The sequence below is a fragment of the Hemitrygon akajei genome, unplaced genomic scaffold (assembly GCF_048418815.1).
Source record: "Hemitrygon akajei unplaced genomic scaffold, sHemAka1.3 Scf000113, whole genome shotgun sequence".
Lineage (NCBI taxonomy): Eukaryota > Metazoa > Chordata > Chondrichthyes > Myliobatiformes > Dasyatidae > Hemitrygon > Hemitrygon akajei.
Window position 1 is genome coordinate 455,267 of NW_027331999.1, and position 21,056 is coordinate 476,322.

The window sequence follows — 21,056 nt, forward strand, 5'->3', positions numbered from 1 at the left end:
GTCTGACTCCGTGAGTGTGTGATGGGACGGAGGGGAGGGAGATTCACTCTGTGTCTGACCCCGGGAGTGTGTGATGGGACAGTGTGGAGGGACATTCAGTCTGTGTCTGACCCTGGGTGTGTGTGATGGGACAGTGTGGAGGGACATTCAGTCTGTGTCTGACCCTGGGTGTGTGTGATGGGACGATGTGGGGGTAGCTTCACTCTGTGACTGTGGCGGGGGAGTGTCTGATGGACGGTATAGAGGAAGCTTCACTCTGTGTCTGACCCCAGGAGTGTGTGCTTTAAGATTACCTTTTTACTCTGTACCAAATTGAAGTTGGCGTTTTAACTTATCATTGTTATCTGATAAACATTTTCTAAAGTTTTTGGAAATCCGTATTACTTTTTTATTTAAAGAAAATTTTAAAGGAGATACTGCTGGTACTATAGTCTGGGCTACTTTTAAAGCATATATTCGTGGCGAAATTATCTCTTACTCTACCTATATAAAGAAAAAAGCTGACAAAGAAAGGTCTGACCTAGCAGCGATATTAAAAGATCTCGATCGAAAGTATGCCCTATCTCCAGATCCAAGTATAATAAATAAGCATATTGAAATCCAATCCAAGTATAATCTTCTGCTGACTTACCCAATTGAACAACAGCTGTTGAGAGATAAAACTCAATTTTACATTCACGGGGATAGAACAGGTAGTTTATTAGCCAATTGCTTAAAATCTTTCACAGTTAATCGTCAAATCACAGAAATTTTTAAAGATAATAGTACTAAGATATCTGACCATTCTGAAATTAACAACGTATTTAAAGACTTTTACCATAAGTTGTATCAGTCTGACTCTTCTTCAGATGATACCTATATGAATGCTTTTTTCAGCAATATCAACATTCCTACATTGTCTGCTGATAGTCTAACACAGTTGGATCAGCCTATTTCCAATGGAGAAGTGGCTGAGGCTATACGTGCTTTACATTCTGGTAAGACCCCACGACCTGATGGCTTTCCTGGGGAGTTTTATAAAACTTCCACTACATTACTTACACCTTATTTATCCTCTGTTTTATCAGAGTCCTTTAAATCAGGCAAACTCCCTCAATCTTTTTATGAAGCTTTTATTTCTCTTATTCTTAAAAAAAAAATCCAGCTGAATGTTCTTCATAGAGACCGATCTCTTTATTAAATGTTCATGCAAAAATCTTATCCAAAATCTTAACTCGAAGACTTGAAAATATTTTACCATCTATCACATGACCAGACAGGATTTATTAAAAATCGTTACTCCCATTTTAATATACGTCAGTTATTGAATGTGATATATTCACCATCCAAAAAAAAAAGTGTATATTATCCTTAGAAGCAGAAAAAGCCTTCGATAGGATTGAGTGGAATTATCTTTTTAAGACCTTAGAAAAGCTTAATTTTGGGCCTAATTTTATTCGTTGGGTTAAATTAATTTACTTGTCTCCTGCCGCTCAGGTTATTACTAACTCTCAAATTTCTAAGCCCTTTAAATTACAGCGGAGAACTAGACAAGGTTGATCTCTTAGTCCTTTACTTTTTGCTTTAGCTATAGATCCCTTAGCAATAGCATTTCGAGAATCTAAGGACATTTCTGGTATACTGAGGGAAGGTATGACTCATAAAATTTCATTATACTGTGATGATATTTTACTTCTTATCTCTAACACTGAAACTTCTTTACCTTCGGTTCTTTCTTTAATTTCCCAGTTTAGTTCTTTTTCAGGATATAAGCTGAACTTAAATGTGAGCTATTTTCTTAAATGATCTAATGTCATCAAATGCCAAATTTCCATTCCAAGTTGTTACAAGTCAATTTACATATCTAGGTGTAACAATTACTAAAAACTTCAAGAATTTATTTGAAGAAAACTTAAACCCCTTATTGAATTATCTGAAAAAGACGCTTTCTAAATGGTCTCCTCTTTCTTTATCCCTAATCGGCTGAATTAATTCGATTAAAATGAAAATTCTTTCTAATTTTTTAAATCTTTTTCAGGCCTTACCTATTTTTATTCCTAAGACCTACTTTGATTCTTTAGATTCAATTTTAACATCTTATACTTGGAATAATAAGCAAGCTTGTTTAAGTAAAGTTTACCTACAAAGAAATAAAGAGATGGGTGGATTAGCCCTACATAATTTTAGGTTTTACTATTGGGCTACCAATATAAGGAATATTACTTTCTGGTCTTATTATATTTATCGTAAAGATTGCCCATCATGTGTCTCCTTAGAAGTTAATTCTGTAAACAATTCCTCTATTGTCTCTCTTCTTGGATCTGTTGGGCTTTAAATTCTGCCCTGTGTTCGTTTAGGAAGAGAGACAACCAACACCGGAATATTACAAAACTTGGCTTTAATGCAGAAGCGTAACTGGCACAGCGGGTACACGGCGTCGCTGGAGAAGGCGCGTTCTGCCCTCCCCTTACATTCTACGCTTATTTATACCCCCTTTCCCCATTCCAACCCCTCGCTACACATATTTGGTAAGGTCGAACTTTGTTGTACAAATTAGGTAATATCGGGCACTTGTGTCCTCCTTACTGGCCCGATGCCATTCAGTCACGAGTTACCTGTTTCTTTTGTTTACTGAATCGCGTGACACTAGCAGTTTCGGTGTAGCGGAATCCCCAGTTTCGCTTCCCCCCTCGCTTGCATTCCTGTCTCCTAATATCACGTGAGCCACTCCTGACCTGTAGTGGCAGTCTCGAATTAACCCTAACATTAACCCTAACACTCCCTCCCTTGGCCTCCCTGAGGCCACATCCCTTACAAGCTTTTCCGCGGCTGCCGGGATCAGGCAGGGAGGTGAGCGTCCCCCGGCACTCTTTGGCGTGTCCTCCCTATTTGCATATTCTGATTTGTCCGACCTAGGGTCACTAAATATGGGTAGGGGTTCCCTAAACATCAGCAAATTTTTACAAGTAGCATGCAACATTTCAGAAGACTTTTTCAAAAGCCAACTCTCAATTTCCCCCTTTGCATGGCCCATTCCAGTCCGTGTCCTCCCATAGCGCGTCCGCTTTCGGGAGGGCCTCGATCTCCCCTTCCACCGGGAGCAAGGGTGCCTAGTACGCCGGTGGAGGTCCATCCTTTCCAGTCAAAGCTCGATCTATAGTCCGGATGACTAGGGTCCTGATACAGGGTATGCAACAACAACCACACGTGATAAAGATAGCAATTGAAATAGACAGTCCTAGCGCCAACTGTCCCAGGAACGCTCCCCACTTACCAAAGGTCTTATTCAGCCAATCTACCACTGGGTTGTTTACCCCGGACTGCTCTTTCAGCTCGTTGGCCAACGCCCGGAGTTCTATGAGGCTGCTGGTCAGCTTTCCGTCTGGTCCACCCCGTTCCCCACCAAACATCATTCCAGGAGGCACACCACTGCCCTCCCGCCGTTCGTTTATTGGGAAAGATGGGTGGATACCCTAGTCCGAGTGCCGCAAAGCGACACATGTAGACTTCGTATCCTTTCCATCCGGCCTCGGAACCTCCCCAGCAGTCAAACACATCACAAAGGACAAATTGAAAAACTTTATTCCTCTTTGGGTCGGCGTCTAATATCACTCTGGCCCCACAGGGGTCCGGCGCTCCCTGAACGAGACGTCCCAGGAGAGCGGTGATACTTATCCACCCCAACATCCAGCCACTCATCCTTGCCCGTTTCCTTCCCCGTGCCCTCTTCGTCAATCGTTTCAATTAGATTAATTTGGCTTCCTTTTGCGGATCTGGAGCAGTGAGAAAATGATGCCAGTTATTGTCCCCCTCCCTTCTTACCTTTTAATGCCCTGTTGGAGACCTCGGTGACAGGGTATGGACCATGCCACCGTTTTTCGTTCCAGGTGAGCTTCCCCGGGCCTCGGAGGAACACTTCCACTGCTACCTTGATGGTGTCTGACCCCTGCGGCTGCTCACTGTTAGATTATTGAACTCGCACAGTTATCAATATTACCATATTTCTAAAAACTCTCATATACTCTGTTACTCAACACGCAAATGTCTGAGTTTTGGTAACTTGAAGTTGAAGTGCTCCATGGCTCCCTAGTACACGGAGAGGATCAAATGTGGGACAGTCGCCTTTCAAAACCTGACCTTCACGTGGGAGATTTCTCCTCTTAACAACCAGTCTAAGGTAGGCGCCGTCAGTAACTCCGTGCACTACGGTGTACCGCGTCTCCTCCTCACTCCTGAGACTTTTATGCCCTTCGTGGGCGGCGGGTACCCTCACTCAGAAGACTTTGCACCGGCGGAGGATCCTTCTAAAAACAGATAAGAAGAGTTAGTACTTACCAGTCACGATTCTGCACCGGGAATGATCTCTCCCAGGGTAATTTGTGGTTGGTGAGGATCCGTCAGCAGACAAGATCTAACTCGGTAATTTAACTATCTAGTGGAAGTCTTCGATATAACAGGCACTTCCTGACCTTCGTCGAGGTTGCGGCCGCAAGTTGTCTGCTGTCGGACCCGCCAGCCTGTGTTGTCTCTCCCTCCCCACGTCGGGGTCACCAAATGTTGGGCTTTAAATTCTTCCCTGTGTTCGTTTAGGAAGAGAGACAACCAACACCGGAATATTACAAAACTTGGCTTTAATGCAGAAGCGTAACTGGCACAGCGAGTACACGGCGTCGCTGGAGAAGGCGCGTTCTGCCCTCCCCTTACATTCTACGCTTATTTATACACCTTTTCCCCATTCCATCCCCTCACTACACATATTCGGTAAGGCCGAACTTTGTTGTACAAATTAGGTAATATCGGGCACTTGTGTCCTCCTTACTGGCCCGATGTCATTCACTCACGAGTTACCTGTTTCTTTTGTTTACTGAATCGCGTGACACTAGCAGTTTCGGTGTAGCAGAATCCCCAGTTTCGCTTCCCCCCTCCCTTGCTTTCCTGTCTCCTAATATCACGTGAGCCACTCCTGACCTGTAGTGGCAGTCTCGAATTAACCCTAACATTAACCCTAACAGATCATACTCTTCTTTTTCAGCAAATAAAACAACAGATAACATAATTGTTAAGCAAACTTTAAGGATTTGGTCTAAATTTAGGAATTTTTTTGGTTTAGCAATTTTTTCATTATCATCTCCCATTCTCCTTAATTATTTTTTTTTACTCCTTCCATGACTGACAAATTCTTTAAGGATTGGGATGAACTAGGTATTAAGTGTTTTTGGGACCTGTTTATCTCAGGATCTCTTGCTTCATTTGACCAATTGTCAACTAAATTTGCACTCCCAAAAACACATTTTTACAGATACCTTCAAATTAGAGATTTCTTACGTTTCCAATTAACTACTTTTCCTATAGGTCCTGAAAAAAAATTACTGGACGATCTTTCAAATTTTAAACCTTTTGTTAATGGTTCTATTACCGGTATCTATAACTTGCTGATTGATTCTAGACAAGACTTTTTAGATAAAATAAAAAAAAGCTTGGGAGGATGACCTAAATTGTCGGATTTCTGATGATAGATGGAATAAAATTCTTAAACGGGTTAATAAATCATCTTTCTGTGCCCGTCATTCTCTTCTACAATTTAAAGTGGTTCATAGAGCTTACATTTCTAAACAGAAGCTATCCAGTTTTTATCCGAATGTTTCTCCACTTCGTAATAAATGCAACTCTGCTGTTGCTTCTTTAATTCATATGTTTTCGTTTTGCCCTAAAATTGAAAAGTTTTGGCGGGAAGTATTCCATACCTTCTCACAACATTTTAGTGTCCAATTTGACCCAAATCCCCTTACTGCCTTGTTTGGTATTATTGCAGATGAAGATATAACTTTAAATACTTCTAACCTACAGGTTTTAGTTTTTCCCTCTCTTTTAGCAAGGAGAGCAATCTTGCTTAAATGTAAGGAGTCTACCCTCCTACACATCTTCAATGGCTATGTGATATGTCTTACTTAAATTTAGAAAAGATCCGCTGCTCAGTCTTAAATTCGAAAAAATCTTTTTATGATATCTGGGGACCTTTCCTAAATTACTTTTCCAATTTATAAAGTTTAACAGTGCACAGACTTTTATGTATATTTTTATCTTCTCTACTTAAGCGATTATGTTTTCTTTTCTAATTTATCCATTATCATCCATCAGCTTTTTTCTTTGGTAGTTGGTAGGGGGTTGACTTTTTATATATAAAAAAATCTTTTATGCTGTATGACCTATTTTTAATTTTTTTGATTACAGAGTGGTATACCTTTATGTGTTATGCTATAACATTTTGATCAATTTTATCACAATATATGAATGTACACAAGTTATATTGAGATGTATCTATGTGTTGCACTCTCTAAATCTTGTTGTTTTCTTCTTCTGAATTTTTTTTTAAAAAGGAGTATGTGCTGGTACAATGCAGAGGGAGATTCACTCTGTCTCACCCTGGGAGTGTGTGATGGGACAGTGTGGATGGACATTCAGTCTGTGTGTGACCCCGGGAGTGTCTGATGGGACAGGCCATCTTGGCCCTTCTCTTCCGTGCTAAACGCTCACTCTCTACGATGTCTCACTGACATGCACTCACCCCATAACCATCCATTCCTTTCCTGTCCATATACCTATTCAATTTTTTTTTAATGACAAAATCAAACCTGACTCTGCCACTTCTACTGGAAGCTCGTTCCACTCAGCTACCACTCTCTGAGTAAAGAAGTTCTCCCTCGTGTTACCCCTAAACTTTTGCCCCCTAACTCTCAACTCATGTCCTCCTGATTGAATCTCCCCTACTTTCAATGGAATAGCCTATTTACGTCAACTTTATCAATCCCCCTCATAATTTTAAATACCTCTATTAAGCCTCCCCCCCTCAACCTTCTACGCTCCGAGGAATAAAGACCTAACTTGTTCAACCTTTCCCTGTAACTTAGGTGCTGAAACCCAGGTAACATTCTAGTTAATCTTCTCTGTACTCTCTCCGTTTTCGTGACATCTTTCCTATAATTCGGAGACCAGAACTGTACACAATACTCCAAATTCGGCCTGACCAATGCCTTGTACAATTTTAACATTACATCCCAACTCCTCTACTCAATGCTCTAATTTACAAAAGCTTTCTTCACCACCCTATCCACATGAGATACCACCTTCAGGGAACTATGCACCATTATTCCTAGATCACTCTGTTCTACTGCATTCCCCAATGCCCTACCATTTACCATGTATTATTTCAGTTCATCGGGTGCTGGGGGCAGCAGTAACCCCAGTTCACTGTTTCTTCTCTAATGAGACCAAAGTCTGACACCAAGACGGGAAGTTACAGCGGTTTATTGATATCATCATGACAAATGTAAATCGACTCACTCACAGTTACACACAATTAAATGACCGGTTGAATAATCAGTCCCGTTGCTTTTTTCAGCAATATCAACATTCCTACATTGTCTGCTGATAGTCTAACACAGTTAGATCAGCCTATTTCCAATGAAGAAGTGGCTGAGGCTATACGTGCTTTACATTCTGGTAAGACCCCAGGACCTGATGGCTTTCCTGGGGAGTTTTATAAAACTTTCACTACGTTACTTACACCTTATTTATCCTGTGTTTTATCAGAGTCCTTTAAATCAGGCAAACTCCCTCAATCTTTTTATGAAGCTTTTATTTCTCTTATTCTTAAAAAAAAATCCAGCTGAATGTTCTTCTCTTTATTAAATGTTGATGCAAAAATCTTATCCAAAATCTTAGCTGGAAGACTTGAAAGTATTTTACCATCTATCACATGACCAGACAGGATATATTAAAAATCGTTACACACATCTTAATATAAGTCGGTTATTGAATGTGACATATTCACCATCCAAAATAATATCAGAGTGTATATTATCCTTAGATGCAGAAAAAGCCTTTGATAGGATTGAGTGGAATTATCTTTTTAAGACCTTAGAAAAGTTTAATTTTGGGCCTAATTTTATTCGTTGGGTTAAATTAATTTACTTGCTTCCTACCGCTCAGGTTATTACTAACTCTCAAATTTCTAAGCCCATTAAATTACAGCGGGGAACTAGACAAGGTTGTCCTCTTAGTCCTTTACTTTTTGCTTTAGCTATAGAACCCTTAGCAATAGCATTTCGAGAATCTAAGGACATTTCTGGTATACTGAGGGAAGGTATGACTCGTAAAATTTCATTATACTGTGATGATATTTTACTTTTTATCTCTAACACTGAAACTTCTTTACCTTCGGTTCTTTCTTTAATTTCCTAGTTTAGTTCCTTTTCAGGATATAAGCTGAACTTACATGAAAGTGAGCAATTTCCTTTAAATGACCTAATGTCATCAAATGCCAAATTTCCATTTGAAGTTGTGTTACAAGTTGTTACAAGTTACAAGCCTAGGAGTAACAATTACTAAAAACTTCAAGAATTTATTTAAAGAAAACTTAAATCTCTTATTGAATTATGTGAAAAAGAGGCTTTCTAAATGGTCTCCTCTTTCTTTGTCCCTAATTGGCCGAATTAATTCGATTAAAATGAAGATTCTTCCTAAATTTTTATATCTTTTTCAGGCCTTACCTATTTTTATTCCTAAAACCTAATTTGATTCTTTAGATTCAATTTTAACATTTTATATTTGGAATAATAAGCAAGCTCGTTTAAGTAAAGTTTACCTACAAAGAAATAAAGAAATGGGTGCATTAGCCCTACCCAATGTTAGGTTTTACTATTGGGCTGCCGATATAAGGAATATTACTTTCTGCTCTTATTTATGGTAAAAATTGCCCATCATGGGTCTCCTTAGAAGATAATTCTGTAAAATATTCCTCTATTGTCTCTCTTCTTGGATCATATTCTTCTTTTTCAGCAAATAAAATAACAGATAACATAATTGTTAAGCAAACTTTAAGGATTTGGTCTCAATTTAGGAAAGTTTTTGGTTTAGCGTATTTTTCATTATCATCTCCCATACTTCTTAATTATTTCTTATCCCTTCCATGACTGTCACAGTCTTTAAGGATTGGGATGAACTGGGTATTAAGTGTTTTTGGAACCCGTTTATCTCAGGATCTCTTGCTTCATTTGACCAATTGTCAACTAAATTTGCACTCCCAAAAACACATTTTTACAGATACCTTCAAATTAGAGATTTCTTACGTTTCCAATTAACTACTTTTCCTATAGGTCCTGAAAAAAAATTACTGGACGATCTTTTAAATTTAAAACCTTTTTGTTAATGGTTCTATTACCGGTATCTATAACTTGATGATTGATACTGGACAAGACTTTTTAGATAAAATAAATAAGCTTGGGAGGATGACCGAAATTGTCAGATTTCTGATGATAGATGGAATAAAGTTCTTGAACGGGTTAATAAATCATCTTTCTGTGCTCGTCATTCTCTTCTACAACTTAAAGTGGTTCATAGAGCTTACGTTTCTAAACAGAAGCTGTCCAGTTTTTATCTGAATGTTTCTCCACTTTGTAATAAATGAAACTCTACTGATGCTTCTTTAATTCATATGTTTTGGTTTTGCCCTAAAATTGAAACGTTTTGGCGGGAAGTGTTCCATACCTTCACAACCTTTGAGGGTCCAATTTGACCCAAATCCCCTTACTGTCTTGTTTGGTATTGTTGCAGATGAAGATATAACTTTAAAAACTTCTAACCTACAGGCTTTAGTTTTTCCCTCTCTTTTAGCAAGGAGAGCAATCTTGATTAAATGGAAGGAGTCTACCCCTCCTACACATCTTCAATGACTACGCGATATTATGTCTTATTTAAATTTAGAAAAGATCCGCTGCTCGGTCTTAAATTCGAATCAATCTTTTTATGGTATCTGGGGACCTTTCCTAAATTACTTTTCCAATTTATAAAGTTTAACAGTGCACAGACTTTTATGTATATTTTTATCTTCTCTTCTTAAGCGATTATGTTTTCTTTTCTAATTTATCCATTATCATCCATCAGATTTTTTATTTGGTAGTTGGTAGGGTGTTGACTTTTTTATATAAAAAAATTCTTTTATGCTGTATGACCTCTTTAAATTTTTGATTACAGTGGTATACCTATATGTGATGTGCTATAACATTTTGATCAATTTTATTACAATATATGAATGTACACACTTTATGTTGAGATGTGTTGCACTCTGTAAATCTTGTTTTTTTTCTTCTGAATAAAAATATTGTAAAAAAAAGTGTGTGTGCTGGTACAATGCAGAGGGAGATTCACTGTGTCTGACCCTGGGAGTGTGTGATGGGACAGTGTGGAGAGACATTCAGTCTGTGTGTGACCCCGTGAGTGTCTGATGGGATAGGCCATCTTGGCCCTTCTCGTCCGTGCTAAACGCGCTCTCTCTACCATGTTTCACCGACCTGCACTCACCCCATAACCATCCATTCTTTTCCTGTCCATATACCTATCCAACATTTTTTTAAATGACAAAATCAAACCTGACTCTGCCACTTCTACTGGAAGCTCGTTCCACACAGCTACCACTCTCTGAGTTAAGTTGTTCTCCATCCTGTTACCCCTAAACTTTTGCTCCTTAACTCTCAACTCATGTCCTCTTGTTTGAATTTCCCCTACACTCAATGGAAAAAGCATATCTACGTCAACTCTATCTATCCCTCATAATTTTAAATACCTCTATTAAGTCCCCTCTCAACCTTCTACGCTCCAAAGAATAAAGAGCTAACTTGTTCAGTCTTTCCCTGTAACTAAGGTGCTGAAACCCAGGTAACATTCTAGTAAATCTTCTCTGTACTCTCTGTTTTTGTGACATCTTTCCTATAATTCGGTGACCAGAACTGTACACAATACTCCAAATTCGGCCTCACCAATGCTTTGTACAATTTTAACATTACATCCCAACTCCTATACTCAATGCTCTGATTTATAAAGGCCAGCATACCAAAAGCTTTCTTCACCCTATCCACATGAGATTCCACCTTCAGGGAACGATGCACCATTATTCCTAGATCACTCTGTTGTACTGCATTCCTCGATGCCCTACCATTTACCATGTATTATTTCAGTTCATCGGGTGCGGGGGGCCAGCAGTAACCCCAGGTCACTGTTTCTCCTCTGATGAGACTCATGTCCGACACCAAGACGGGAAGTTACAGCGGTTTATTGATTTCTTCATGACAAATGTAAATCGACTCACTCACAGTCACACACAGTTAACTGACCGGCGACAACGAGTGACAGTTTGAATAATCAGTCCCATTTCTCACCGTCACTTTGTATCGGGGAACCGATGATTATAAAATCACACTTCAGGGCCGTGTCCGGGATCGCTGCAGATCCAGGGTCACTGCCGAGGGATTTGTCTATTTAACATCATTATATTGGCCAGACTGCCGAATGCACCGTCCTCAGCAAAGCGAGCAAAAGGATTCTCTCCTGGTATAATCCCACCCCGGGACACCGGTGTCTCAGACTGAGCCCCGGACCCCGGGTTCTTCCTGTCTGGGTAATTCTCCGGGGTGTCACGTGGGAGTCCCGAACACGCACAACCGGCGGAAGCTGTCCCGCCGGACAACAGGCGGAAACGCGTCACTGCGGGACCGCTCCGAGCGACGCACAGCGCGAGACCTGAGCCGGTTCCGTTAAAACCGTTGGGAATCACCCCCGGCGCGCGGCCGTTAAAGGTAAGGGCGGGAGTTAAAGGGGAGGGCGGGGAACCGGCCAAAATGTCCCCATCCCGCGGGCGGGGATGTTCACACATTCAGATGTTCAGGATCACTCTCAGTCCGGGTCTGGGTTCCCACAGAGGCTTCAGTTCCTTCCTCCCGGTCCCACTGAACCGATTCCCCTTCAGCCTGAAACAGAAGGGAGAATAAAGATGAAATAAACAGATTACACAAAAGTGTCAGTAACAGGGGACCGGGGTTAATGTTTCAACAACACTCACAGACAAATATTACCAGAAAACCCGCGGATCCGCTGATATTTTATCACATTGAACATTAACACAAACACTCACTGGATCCACTCCAGACTCGGGAGGGTCAGTATGAGGCGGCGGAGAGCGGGGACAGATCGGTCTGTCAGCGAGTTTGATCCCAGGTCCAGCAGCGTCAGTGATGGTTTTGTACTGAGAGCGGAGACGAGATTCACGGCACCAGAATCTGTGAGACAGACACTCTGCAGCCTGGAGATGAGAGAGAGTGAGGGTGAAGGACACAGAGAGACAGGAGACGGTACAAATCCCCAGTGTTTATCAGTAACACAATTACTGATCACATTAATGTTCAGTGTCAGACACCCAGTGACTGTAAACACAATCTCCCACAGTCTGGTACTTACCACAGTTTCTGTATTTTACACTCCGGGTTCCTCAGAGCCACAGACACCAGTTTCACTCCTGAATCTCCCAGTTTATTACCACTCATGTCCAGCTCTGTCAGTGATGGGTTTGTACTGAGAGCGGAGGTGAGATCCTCGGCACCAGAATCTGTGAGACCGACATTGTCCAGCCTACAGATGAGAGAGAGTGAGGGTGAAGGACACAGAGAGACAGGATACGGTACACATCCCCAGTGTTTATCAGTAACACATTTACTGATTTTTTTTCTTAAGCACGACTGTGCAAGTCGGCCAGTGAGAACAGCGAGAAGAGTTTAAAAGGAAGAACAGATTTACAGAGCGAGCGTCAGAGTAGCAGGAGACAGAGTAGGAAGGCTTTGTATCAACAGACTTCGGCAATAAAGGGTCGAGGCGAGGTAGGTTATCTGTTTACAATACAGACAGAGGGTATGTGTGTGAGGCTGGTTTTCTGTGCTCGGTGTCAGATGTGGGAGATCCTGGAGACTCCCAGCCTCCTGGACGGCAACATCTGCACCCGGTGTGTCGAGCTGCAGCTCCTTAGGGACCGAGTTAGGGAACTGGAGATGCAGCTCGATGACCTTCGTCTGGTCAGGGAGAGTGAGGAGGTGATAGAGAGGAGTTACAGGCAGGTGGTCACACCGGGGCCACGGGAGACTGAAGAAGTAAGTCACAGTCAGGAGAGGGAAGGGCAAGAGTCAGGTACTAGAGAGTACCCCTGTGGCTGTATCCCTTGACAATAAATACTCCTGTTCGAGTACTGCCGGAGGGGGAGCAACAACAGCTAAACCTCTGGCACTGAGTCTGGCCCTGTGGCTCAGGAGGGCAGGGAAAGGAAGAGGAAGGCAGCAGAGATAGGGGCCTCTATAGTTAGGGGGTCAGACAGACGATTCTGTGGACACAGGAAAGAAACTCGGATGGTAGTTTGCCTCCCAGGTGCCAGGGTCCGGGATGTTTCTGATCACGTCCAAGATAGCGTGCAGTGGGAGGGAGAACAGCCAGAGGTTGTGGTACATATTGGTACCAGTGACATAGGTAGGAAAAGGGAAGTGGTCCTGAAAACAGAGTACAGGGAGTTAGGAAGTAATTTGAGAAGCAGGACCTCAAAGGTAGTAATCTCGGAATTACTGCCTGTGCCACGTGACAGTGAGAATAAGATTAGGATGAGGTGGAGGATAAATGCGTGGCTGAGGGATTGGGCAGGAGGCAGGGATTCAGATTTCTGGATCATTGGGACCTCTTTTGGAGCAGGTGTGACCTGTACAAAAAGGACGGGTTGCACTTGAATCACAGGGGGACCAATATCCTGACAGGAAGGTTTGCTAAGGCTACTGGGGAGAGTTTAAACTAGAATTGCTGGGGGGAGGAAACCAAATTGATGTGACAGAGGAGAGGGAGGTTGGCTCACAAATAGAGAGAATTTGAAGACAGTGTGAAAGGGAGGATACGCGGGTGATAGAGAAGGGAGGCACTCAGTCCGATGGCTTGAGATGTGTCTATTTCAATGCAAGGAGTATGATGAATAAAACGGATGAGCTTAGAGCGTGGATCAGCGCTCGGAGCTATGATGTGGTGGCCATTACAGAGACTTGGATGGTGCAGGGGCAGGAATGGCTACTTCAAGTGTCAGGATTTAATTGTTTCAGAAAGGACAGGGAGGGAGGCAAAAGAGGTGGGGGCGTGGCATTGTTGATCAGAGATAGTGTCACGTCTGCAGAAAAGGAGGACGTCATTGACGTCTGTGGGTGGAAGTTAGGAACAGGAAGGGGTCAATAACTCTACTGGGTGTTTTGTATAGACCACCCAACAGTAACAGGGACATCGAGGAGCAGATAGGGAGACAGATTCTGGAAAGGAGTAACAATAACAGGGTTGTTAAGGTGTGAGATTTTAATTTCCCAAATATTGATTGGCATCTCCCTAGAGTGAGTGGGTTAGATGGGGTGGAATTTGTTAGGTCTGTTCAGGAAGGTTTCTTGAAGCAATATGTAGATAAGTGTACAAGAGGGGAGGCTGTACTTGATCTGCTATTGGGAAATGAACCTGGTCCGGTGTCAGATCTCTCAGCGGGACAGCATTTTGGCGATAGTGATCACAATTCTATCTCTTCTACCATAGCATTAGATAGGGATAGGAACAGGCAAGTTAGGGAAACCTTTAATTGGAGTAAGGGGAACTATGAGCCTATCAGGCTGGAACTTGTAAGCATAAATTGGAAACAGATGTCCTCAGGGAAACATACCGAAGAAATGTAGAAAATGTTCAGGGGATATTTGCATGGGGTTCTGAGTAGGTACGTTCCAATGAGACATGGAAAGGATGGGAGGGTACAAGATCCGTGGTGCACAAAGGCCGTTGTAAATCTAGTCAAGAAGGAAAGAAGAGCTTATGAAAGGTTCAAAAAATGAGGTAATGATATGAATCTGGAAGATTATAAGGCGAGCAAGAAGGAGCTTAAGAATGAAATCAGGAGAGCTAGAAGGGGCCATGAGAAGGCCTTGGCGGACAGGACTAAGGAAAACCCCAAAGCATTCTGCAAGTATGTGAAGAGCAAGAGGATAAGATGTGAGAGAATAGGACCAAACAAGTGTGACAATGGAAAAGTGTATATGGAACCAGAGGAAATAGCGGAGGTATTTAATGAATCATTTGCTTCAGCATTCATGACGGAAAAGGATCTTGGCGATTGTAGGGATGACTTGCAGTGGACTGAAAAGCTTGAGAATGTAGATATTAAGAAAGAGAATGTGGTGGAGCTTTTGGAAAGCATCAAGTTGGATAAGTCACCGGGACTAGAAGAGATGTACACCAGGCTACTGGTGGAAGCGAGGGAGGGGATTGCTGAACCTCTGGCAATGATCTTTGCATCATCAATGAGGATGTGAGAGGTTCTGGAGGATTGGAGGGTTGCGAATGTTGTTCACTTATTCAAGAAAGGGAGTAGGGCTAGCCCAGGAAATTATAGACCAGTGAGTCTTGCTTCAGTGGTTGGTAAGTTGATGGAGAAGATCCTGAGAGGTAGGGTTTATGAACATCTGTAGAGGCAAAATATAATTAGGAATAGACAGCATGGCTTTGTGAAAGGTAGGTCATGCCTAACGAGCCTGAATTATTTTTTTGAGGATGTGACTAAATACATTGATGAAGGTAGAGCAGTAGATGTAGTGTATATGGGTTTCAGCAAGGCATTTGATAAGGTACCCCATGCAAGGCTTATTGAGAAAGTAAGGAGGCCTGGGATCCAAGGGACATCACTTTGTGGATCCGGAACTGACTTGCCCACAGAAGACAAAGAGTGGTTGTAGATGGGTCATATTCTGCATGGGGGCCGGTGAACAGTGGAGTGCCTCAGGGATCTGTTCTGGGACCCCAAGTCTTTGTGATTTTTATAAATGACCTGGATGAGTAAGTGGAGGGATGGGTTAGTAAATTTGATGATGACACAAAGGTTGGGGGTGTTGTGGATAGTGTGGAGGGTTGTCAAAGGTTACAACGGGACATTGATAGAATGCAAAACTGGGCTGAGAAGTGGCAGATGGAGTTCACCCAAATAGGTGTGAAGTGGTTCACTTTGGTAGGTCAAATATGATGGCAGATTATAGTATTAATGGTAAGTCTTGGCGGTGTGGAGGATCAGAGGCATCTTGGGGTCTGAGTACATAGGACACTCAAAGCTGCTATGCAGGTTGACTCTGTAGTTAAGAAGGCGTACGGTGTATTGGCCTTCATCAGTCGTGGGACTGAGTTTAAGAGTCGAGAGGTAATGTTTAAGAGTTGAGAGGTTATGAGGGGGATAGATCAAGTTGACGTGGATAGGCTTTTTCCGTTGAGAGTAGGGGAGATTCAAACAAAAGGACATGGTTTGAGAGTTAGGGGGCAAACGTTTAAGGGTAACACGAGGGGGAATTTCTTTACTCAGAGAGTGGTGGCTGTGTGGAATGAGCTTCCAGTAGAAGTGATAGAGGCAGGTTCGGTATTGACATTTAAAGTAAAATTGGATAGGTATATAGACAGGAAAGGAATGGAGGGTTAGGGGCTGAGTGCGGGCCAGTGGGAGTAGGTGAGTGTAAGCGTTCGGCACGGACGACAAGGGCCGAGATGTCCTTTTTCCATGCTGTAATTGTTATATGGTTATATGTTGCAGCACTATAGGACCCTGGTCAGACCCTACTTGGAGTACTGTGCTCAATTCTGGGCTTTTCACTACAGGAAGGTCGTGGAAACCATTAGAAAGGATGCAGAGGAGATTTACAAGGATTTTGCCTGGATTGGGGATTAAGCCTTATGAGAATAGGTTGAGTGAACTCAGCCTTTTCTCTTGGAGAGATAGAGGATGAGAGGTGATTTGATAGAGGTGTACAGGGTAATGAGAGGTATTGATCATGTGGTTCATCAGAGGCTTTTCCCCAGGGCTGAAATGGTTAGCACGAGAGGGCATATTTTTAAGGTGCTTGGAAGTAGGTACAGAGAAGATGTCAGGGGTAAGTTTTTTTACGCAGAGAGTGGTGAGTGCGTGGAAAGGGCTGCTGAAGGCAGAAACGATAGGGTCTTTTAATTCCAGAATGGCTGCATGGAGCTTAGAAATATAGTGGGCTATGGGTAAAACAGGTAATTCTAAGGTAGAAACATGTTCGGCACAGCTTTGTGGGCAGAAGGGCCTGTATTGTGCTGTATGTTTTCTATGTTTCTTTGTTTCTGCTGATCACATTAATGTTCAGTGTCAGACACCCAGTGACTGTAAACACAATCTCCCACAGTCTGGTACTTACTTCAGTTTCTGTATTTTACACTCCGGGTTCCTCAGAGCCGCAGACACCAGTTTCACTCCTGAATCTCCCAGGTAATTGTGCCCAAGCCTAAACACAAACAGACAAATTGATGAACAAAGTGATTCAAACCGTGGGTTTGGGGGAATTTCTCTCGCTGGGATATTTCAGGAAACATTAAACCCTTCAGTAAATCACTGATTGGAGTTCCCATCACTGTCAATGTCCCTCACTGCCCAGTTCCAGTGTATTCACCAAATGTCGGTAATTTAGTTTGTCGGTGAGACCCTGTAAACTCTCTCATTTCCAGATGGCTAAACAAAATGCTCCTAACAGAAAAGCAGAACTGTCAATGGGACACAGTGAAATAGACCCACCCGAGCTAAAGGGATGGGGAAGAGAGATCCCACAAGAAGAGTGGGGGATGGGAACAGAGGCCCCACACAAGAAAGGGTGATGGTGAATAGAGATCCCACAGGAGGAAGGGGGTTGGGCAAGAGAGATACCACAGGTGGAAGGGGGATGGGAATAGAGATCCCACAGGAGGAAGGGGGATGGGAAAGAGAGATACCACAGGTGGAAGGGGGATGGGGAAGAGAGATCCCACAGGAGGAAGGGGGTTGGGAAGAGAGATCCCCGAGGAGGAAGTCAGATGGACGAGTGATCCTAAATGAAGAAGGGTGATTGGGAAGGGATATCCCACTGGAGGAAGTGGGATGGGGAAGAAAGATCCCACGGGAGGAAGGGGGTTGGGAAAGAGGGAGCCCACTGCAGGAAGGGGGAAGTGGAAGGGAGATCCAACAGCAGGGTTGGGGAGGAGAGATCCCACAGGAAGAAAGGGGGTAGGGAAGATAAATCCCACCGGAGGGAGGAGGATGGGGATGAGAGATCCCTCAGGAGGAAGGAAGATGTGGAAGAGAGATCCCAAAAGAAGAGTGGGGGATGGGAACATAGGCCACACACGAGAAAGGGTGATGGTGAATAGAGATCCCACAGGACGAAGTGGGATGGGGAAGAGAATTCCCACAGGAGGAAGGGGGACGGGGAAGAGAGATCCCACAGGAGGAAGGGGGATGTGGAAGAGAGATCCCACAGGAGGAAGGGGGATGTGGCAGAGAGATCCCACGGGAGGAAGGGGGATGCGGAAGAGAGATCCCACAGGAGGAAGTGGGACGAGGAAGAGAGATCCCACAGGAGGAAGTGGGATGGGGAAGAGAGATCCCATAGGAGGAAGGGGGATGCGGAAGAGAGATCCCACAGGAGGAAGTGGGACGAGGAAGAGAGATCCCACAGGAGGAAGTGGGATGGGGAAGAGAGATCCCATAGGAGGAAGGGGGTTGGGAAAGAGAGATCCCACAGGAGGAAGTGGGACGAGGAACAGAGATCCCACAGGAGGAGGGGGGATGGGGATGAGAGATCCCACTGGAGGAAGGGGGATGGGGAAGAGAGATCCCACAGGAGGAAGTGGGACGGGGAAGAGAGATCCCACAGGAGGAAGGGGGTTGGAAAAGAGAGAGCCGACAGCTTGAAGGGTGAAGGGGAAAGGAGATCCAACAGCAGGGTTGGGGAGGAGAGATCCCACAGGAAGAAAGGGGGTGGGGAAGAAAAATTCCAATAGGGGAAGGGGGATGGGGAAGAAAGATCCAGCGGGAGGAAGTGGGGGAAGAGAGATCCCACAGGAGTAAGGGGGATGGGGAAGAGAGATGCCACAGGAAGAGGGGAATGGGAACAGAGGCCCAACAGCAGGAAGGGGGATTGCGAAGAGAGATCAGAAGAGGAAGTCGGGTGGACGAGCGATCTAAAAGCAGGAAGTGGGATGTACAAGGATCCCACAGGAAGTGGGGGGGGATGGGAACAGAGACCCCACAGGCGGAAAGTGGAAGGGGAAATGAGATGCCAGAGAAGGAAGGTGGATGGGGATGAGTGATCCCACTGGAGGTAGTGGGATGGGGACGAGAGATCCCACAGTAAGAAAGGAGATGGCGAAGAGTGATCCCTCAGGAGGAAGGGGATGTGGAAGAGAGATCCCACAGGAGAAAGGGAGTGGGGAAGAGATAGACTCCTCAAGAGGAAGGAAGATATGGAAGAGAGATTCCAAAAGAAGAGTGGGGGGTGGGAACAAAGGCCCCACATGCGAAACGGTGATGTTGAATAGAGATCCCACAGGAGGAAGGGGATGGGGAAGAGATAAACCAGAGGAGGAAGGGGGATTGGGAAGTGAGATCCCACAGGAGTATGTGGGATGGTGAAGAGAGATCCCACAGGAAGAAAGGGGGTGGGGAAGATTAATTCCACAGCAGTACAGGGATGGGGAAGAGAGATCTCACAGGAGGAAGGTGGATGGGGAAGAGTGATCCCACTGGAGGAAGTGGGATGGGGAAGGGATATCCCACAGGAGGAAGTGGGATGGGGAAGAAAGATCCCACGGGAGGAAGGGGGTTGGGAAAGAGGGAGCCCACTGCAGGAAGGGGGAAGTGGAAGGGAGATCCAAAAGCAGGGTTGGGGAGGAGAGATCCCACAGGAAGAAAGGGGGTAGGGAAGATAAATCCCACCTGAGGGAGTGTGATGGGGTAGAACGATCCTACGGGAGGAGGGGAGCTGAGACATTCAGATGCCACAGGAAGAGGGGAATGGGAACAGAGTCCCAACTGCAGGAAGGGGGATGGTGAAGAGAGAGACCAGAGGAGGAGTTCGGATGCACGAGAGAGAGCCCACAGCATGAAGGGGGAAGGGGAAGGGAGATCCAACAGCAGGGATGGGGAAGAGAGATCCCACAGGAAGAAAGGTGGTGGGGAAGATAAATACCATCGGAGGAAGGGGTATGGGGATGAGAGATTCCACAGGAGGAAGGGTGATAGGGAAATGAGATCCCACAGGAGGAAGGGAGATGGGGAAGAGAGATCCAATAGGTGGAAGGGGGATGGGGAAGAGAGATCCCACTGGAGGAAGGGAGGTGAGAAAGACAGATGCCACAGGAGGAGGGGATTGGGAACAGAAGCACATCAGCAGGATGGGGGACGGTGAACAGAGAGCCCACAGGAGGAGGTTGGATGGACGAGCGATCATAAAGCAGGAAGTGGGATGTCGAAGGGAGATCTCACAGGAGGAATGGCGATGGGGAATAGGGATCCGACAGGAAGAGGAGGGACATGGAAGAGAGATCATACAGAAGGAAGGGGGTTGGGGAAGCAAGATCCCACAGGAGGATGTCAGATGGGGAAGGTACATCGCACAGGAAGAAGGGGGATGGGGAATGGGGATCCCACAGGTGGATTGCTACCCATGCCACGTGAGGCTAGAAATAGGAAGATAATGCAGCTAAATACGTGGCTGAGGGGATGGTGCATGAGGGAGGGGTTCATGTTTCTGGACAATTGGGCTTTCTTCCAGGGGAGGTGGGACCAGTTCGAATTGGACAGTTTGCACCTGAACTGGAGGGGGACTAACATCCTTGCCGGTAGGTTAGGCAAGTTCTGCTCGTGGGGTTTTAAACTAGATTGCAGGGGGAGGGGAACCAGAGTGTTAGAGCAGATAGTGAGCTGGAGGAGGATACGGGTCATGCCAGGACTGCTTGTATAGACAGATATCAATGGTTTGTACGTGACAGAAATGTTCTCAGGTGCATCTATTTCAATGCAAGGAGTTTTGTATGTAAGGCGGATCAGTTTACGTCGTGGATTGGCACATGAAGATTTCGACATTTTTGCTATTAGTAAGACTTGGTTGCAGGAGGGGCAGGACTTATAACTATATAACCATATAACAATTACAGCACGGAAACAGGCCATTTTGGCCCTTCTAGTCCATGCGAACGCTTACCCTCATCTAGTCCCACTGACCCGCACTCAGCCCATAACCCTCCATTCTATTCCTGTCCATATACCTATCCAATTTTACTTTAAATGACAATAGCGAACCTGCCTCTACCACTTATACTGGAAGCTCGTTCCACACAGCTACCACTCTCTGAGTAAAGAAATCAGCCCTCGAGTTACCCTTAAACTT

At 44.3% G+C, this 21,056-nt stretch overlaps 1 protein-coding gene across 1 annotated transcript in view; it reads right to left on the reverse strand.

Annotated features, from left to right (window-relative positions):
* Positions 1–11,070: 11,070 nt before the first annotated feature.
* The window catches only part of LOC140723448 (NACHT, LRR and PYD domains-containing protein 12-like), a 38,538-nt gene continuing 28,552 nt past the window's right edge, over positions 11,071–21,056 (reverse strand). Inside the window, exons 9-11 of the mRNA XM_073038026.1 lie at positions 17,055–17,141; positions 11,945–12,112; positions 11,071–11,780 (exon numbers count right to left, since the gene is read on the reverse strand). Coding sequence (XP_072894127.1) covers positions 11,687–11,780; positions 11,945–12,112; positions 17,055–17,141 — 349 coding nt within the window. The 3' untranslated portion in view covers positions 11,071–11,686. The remainder of the gene's footprint in view (positions 11,781–11,944; positions 12,113–17,054; positions 17,142–21,056) is intronic.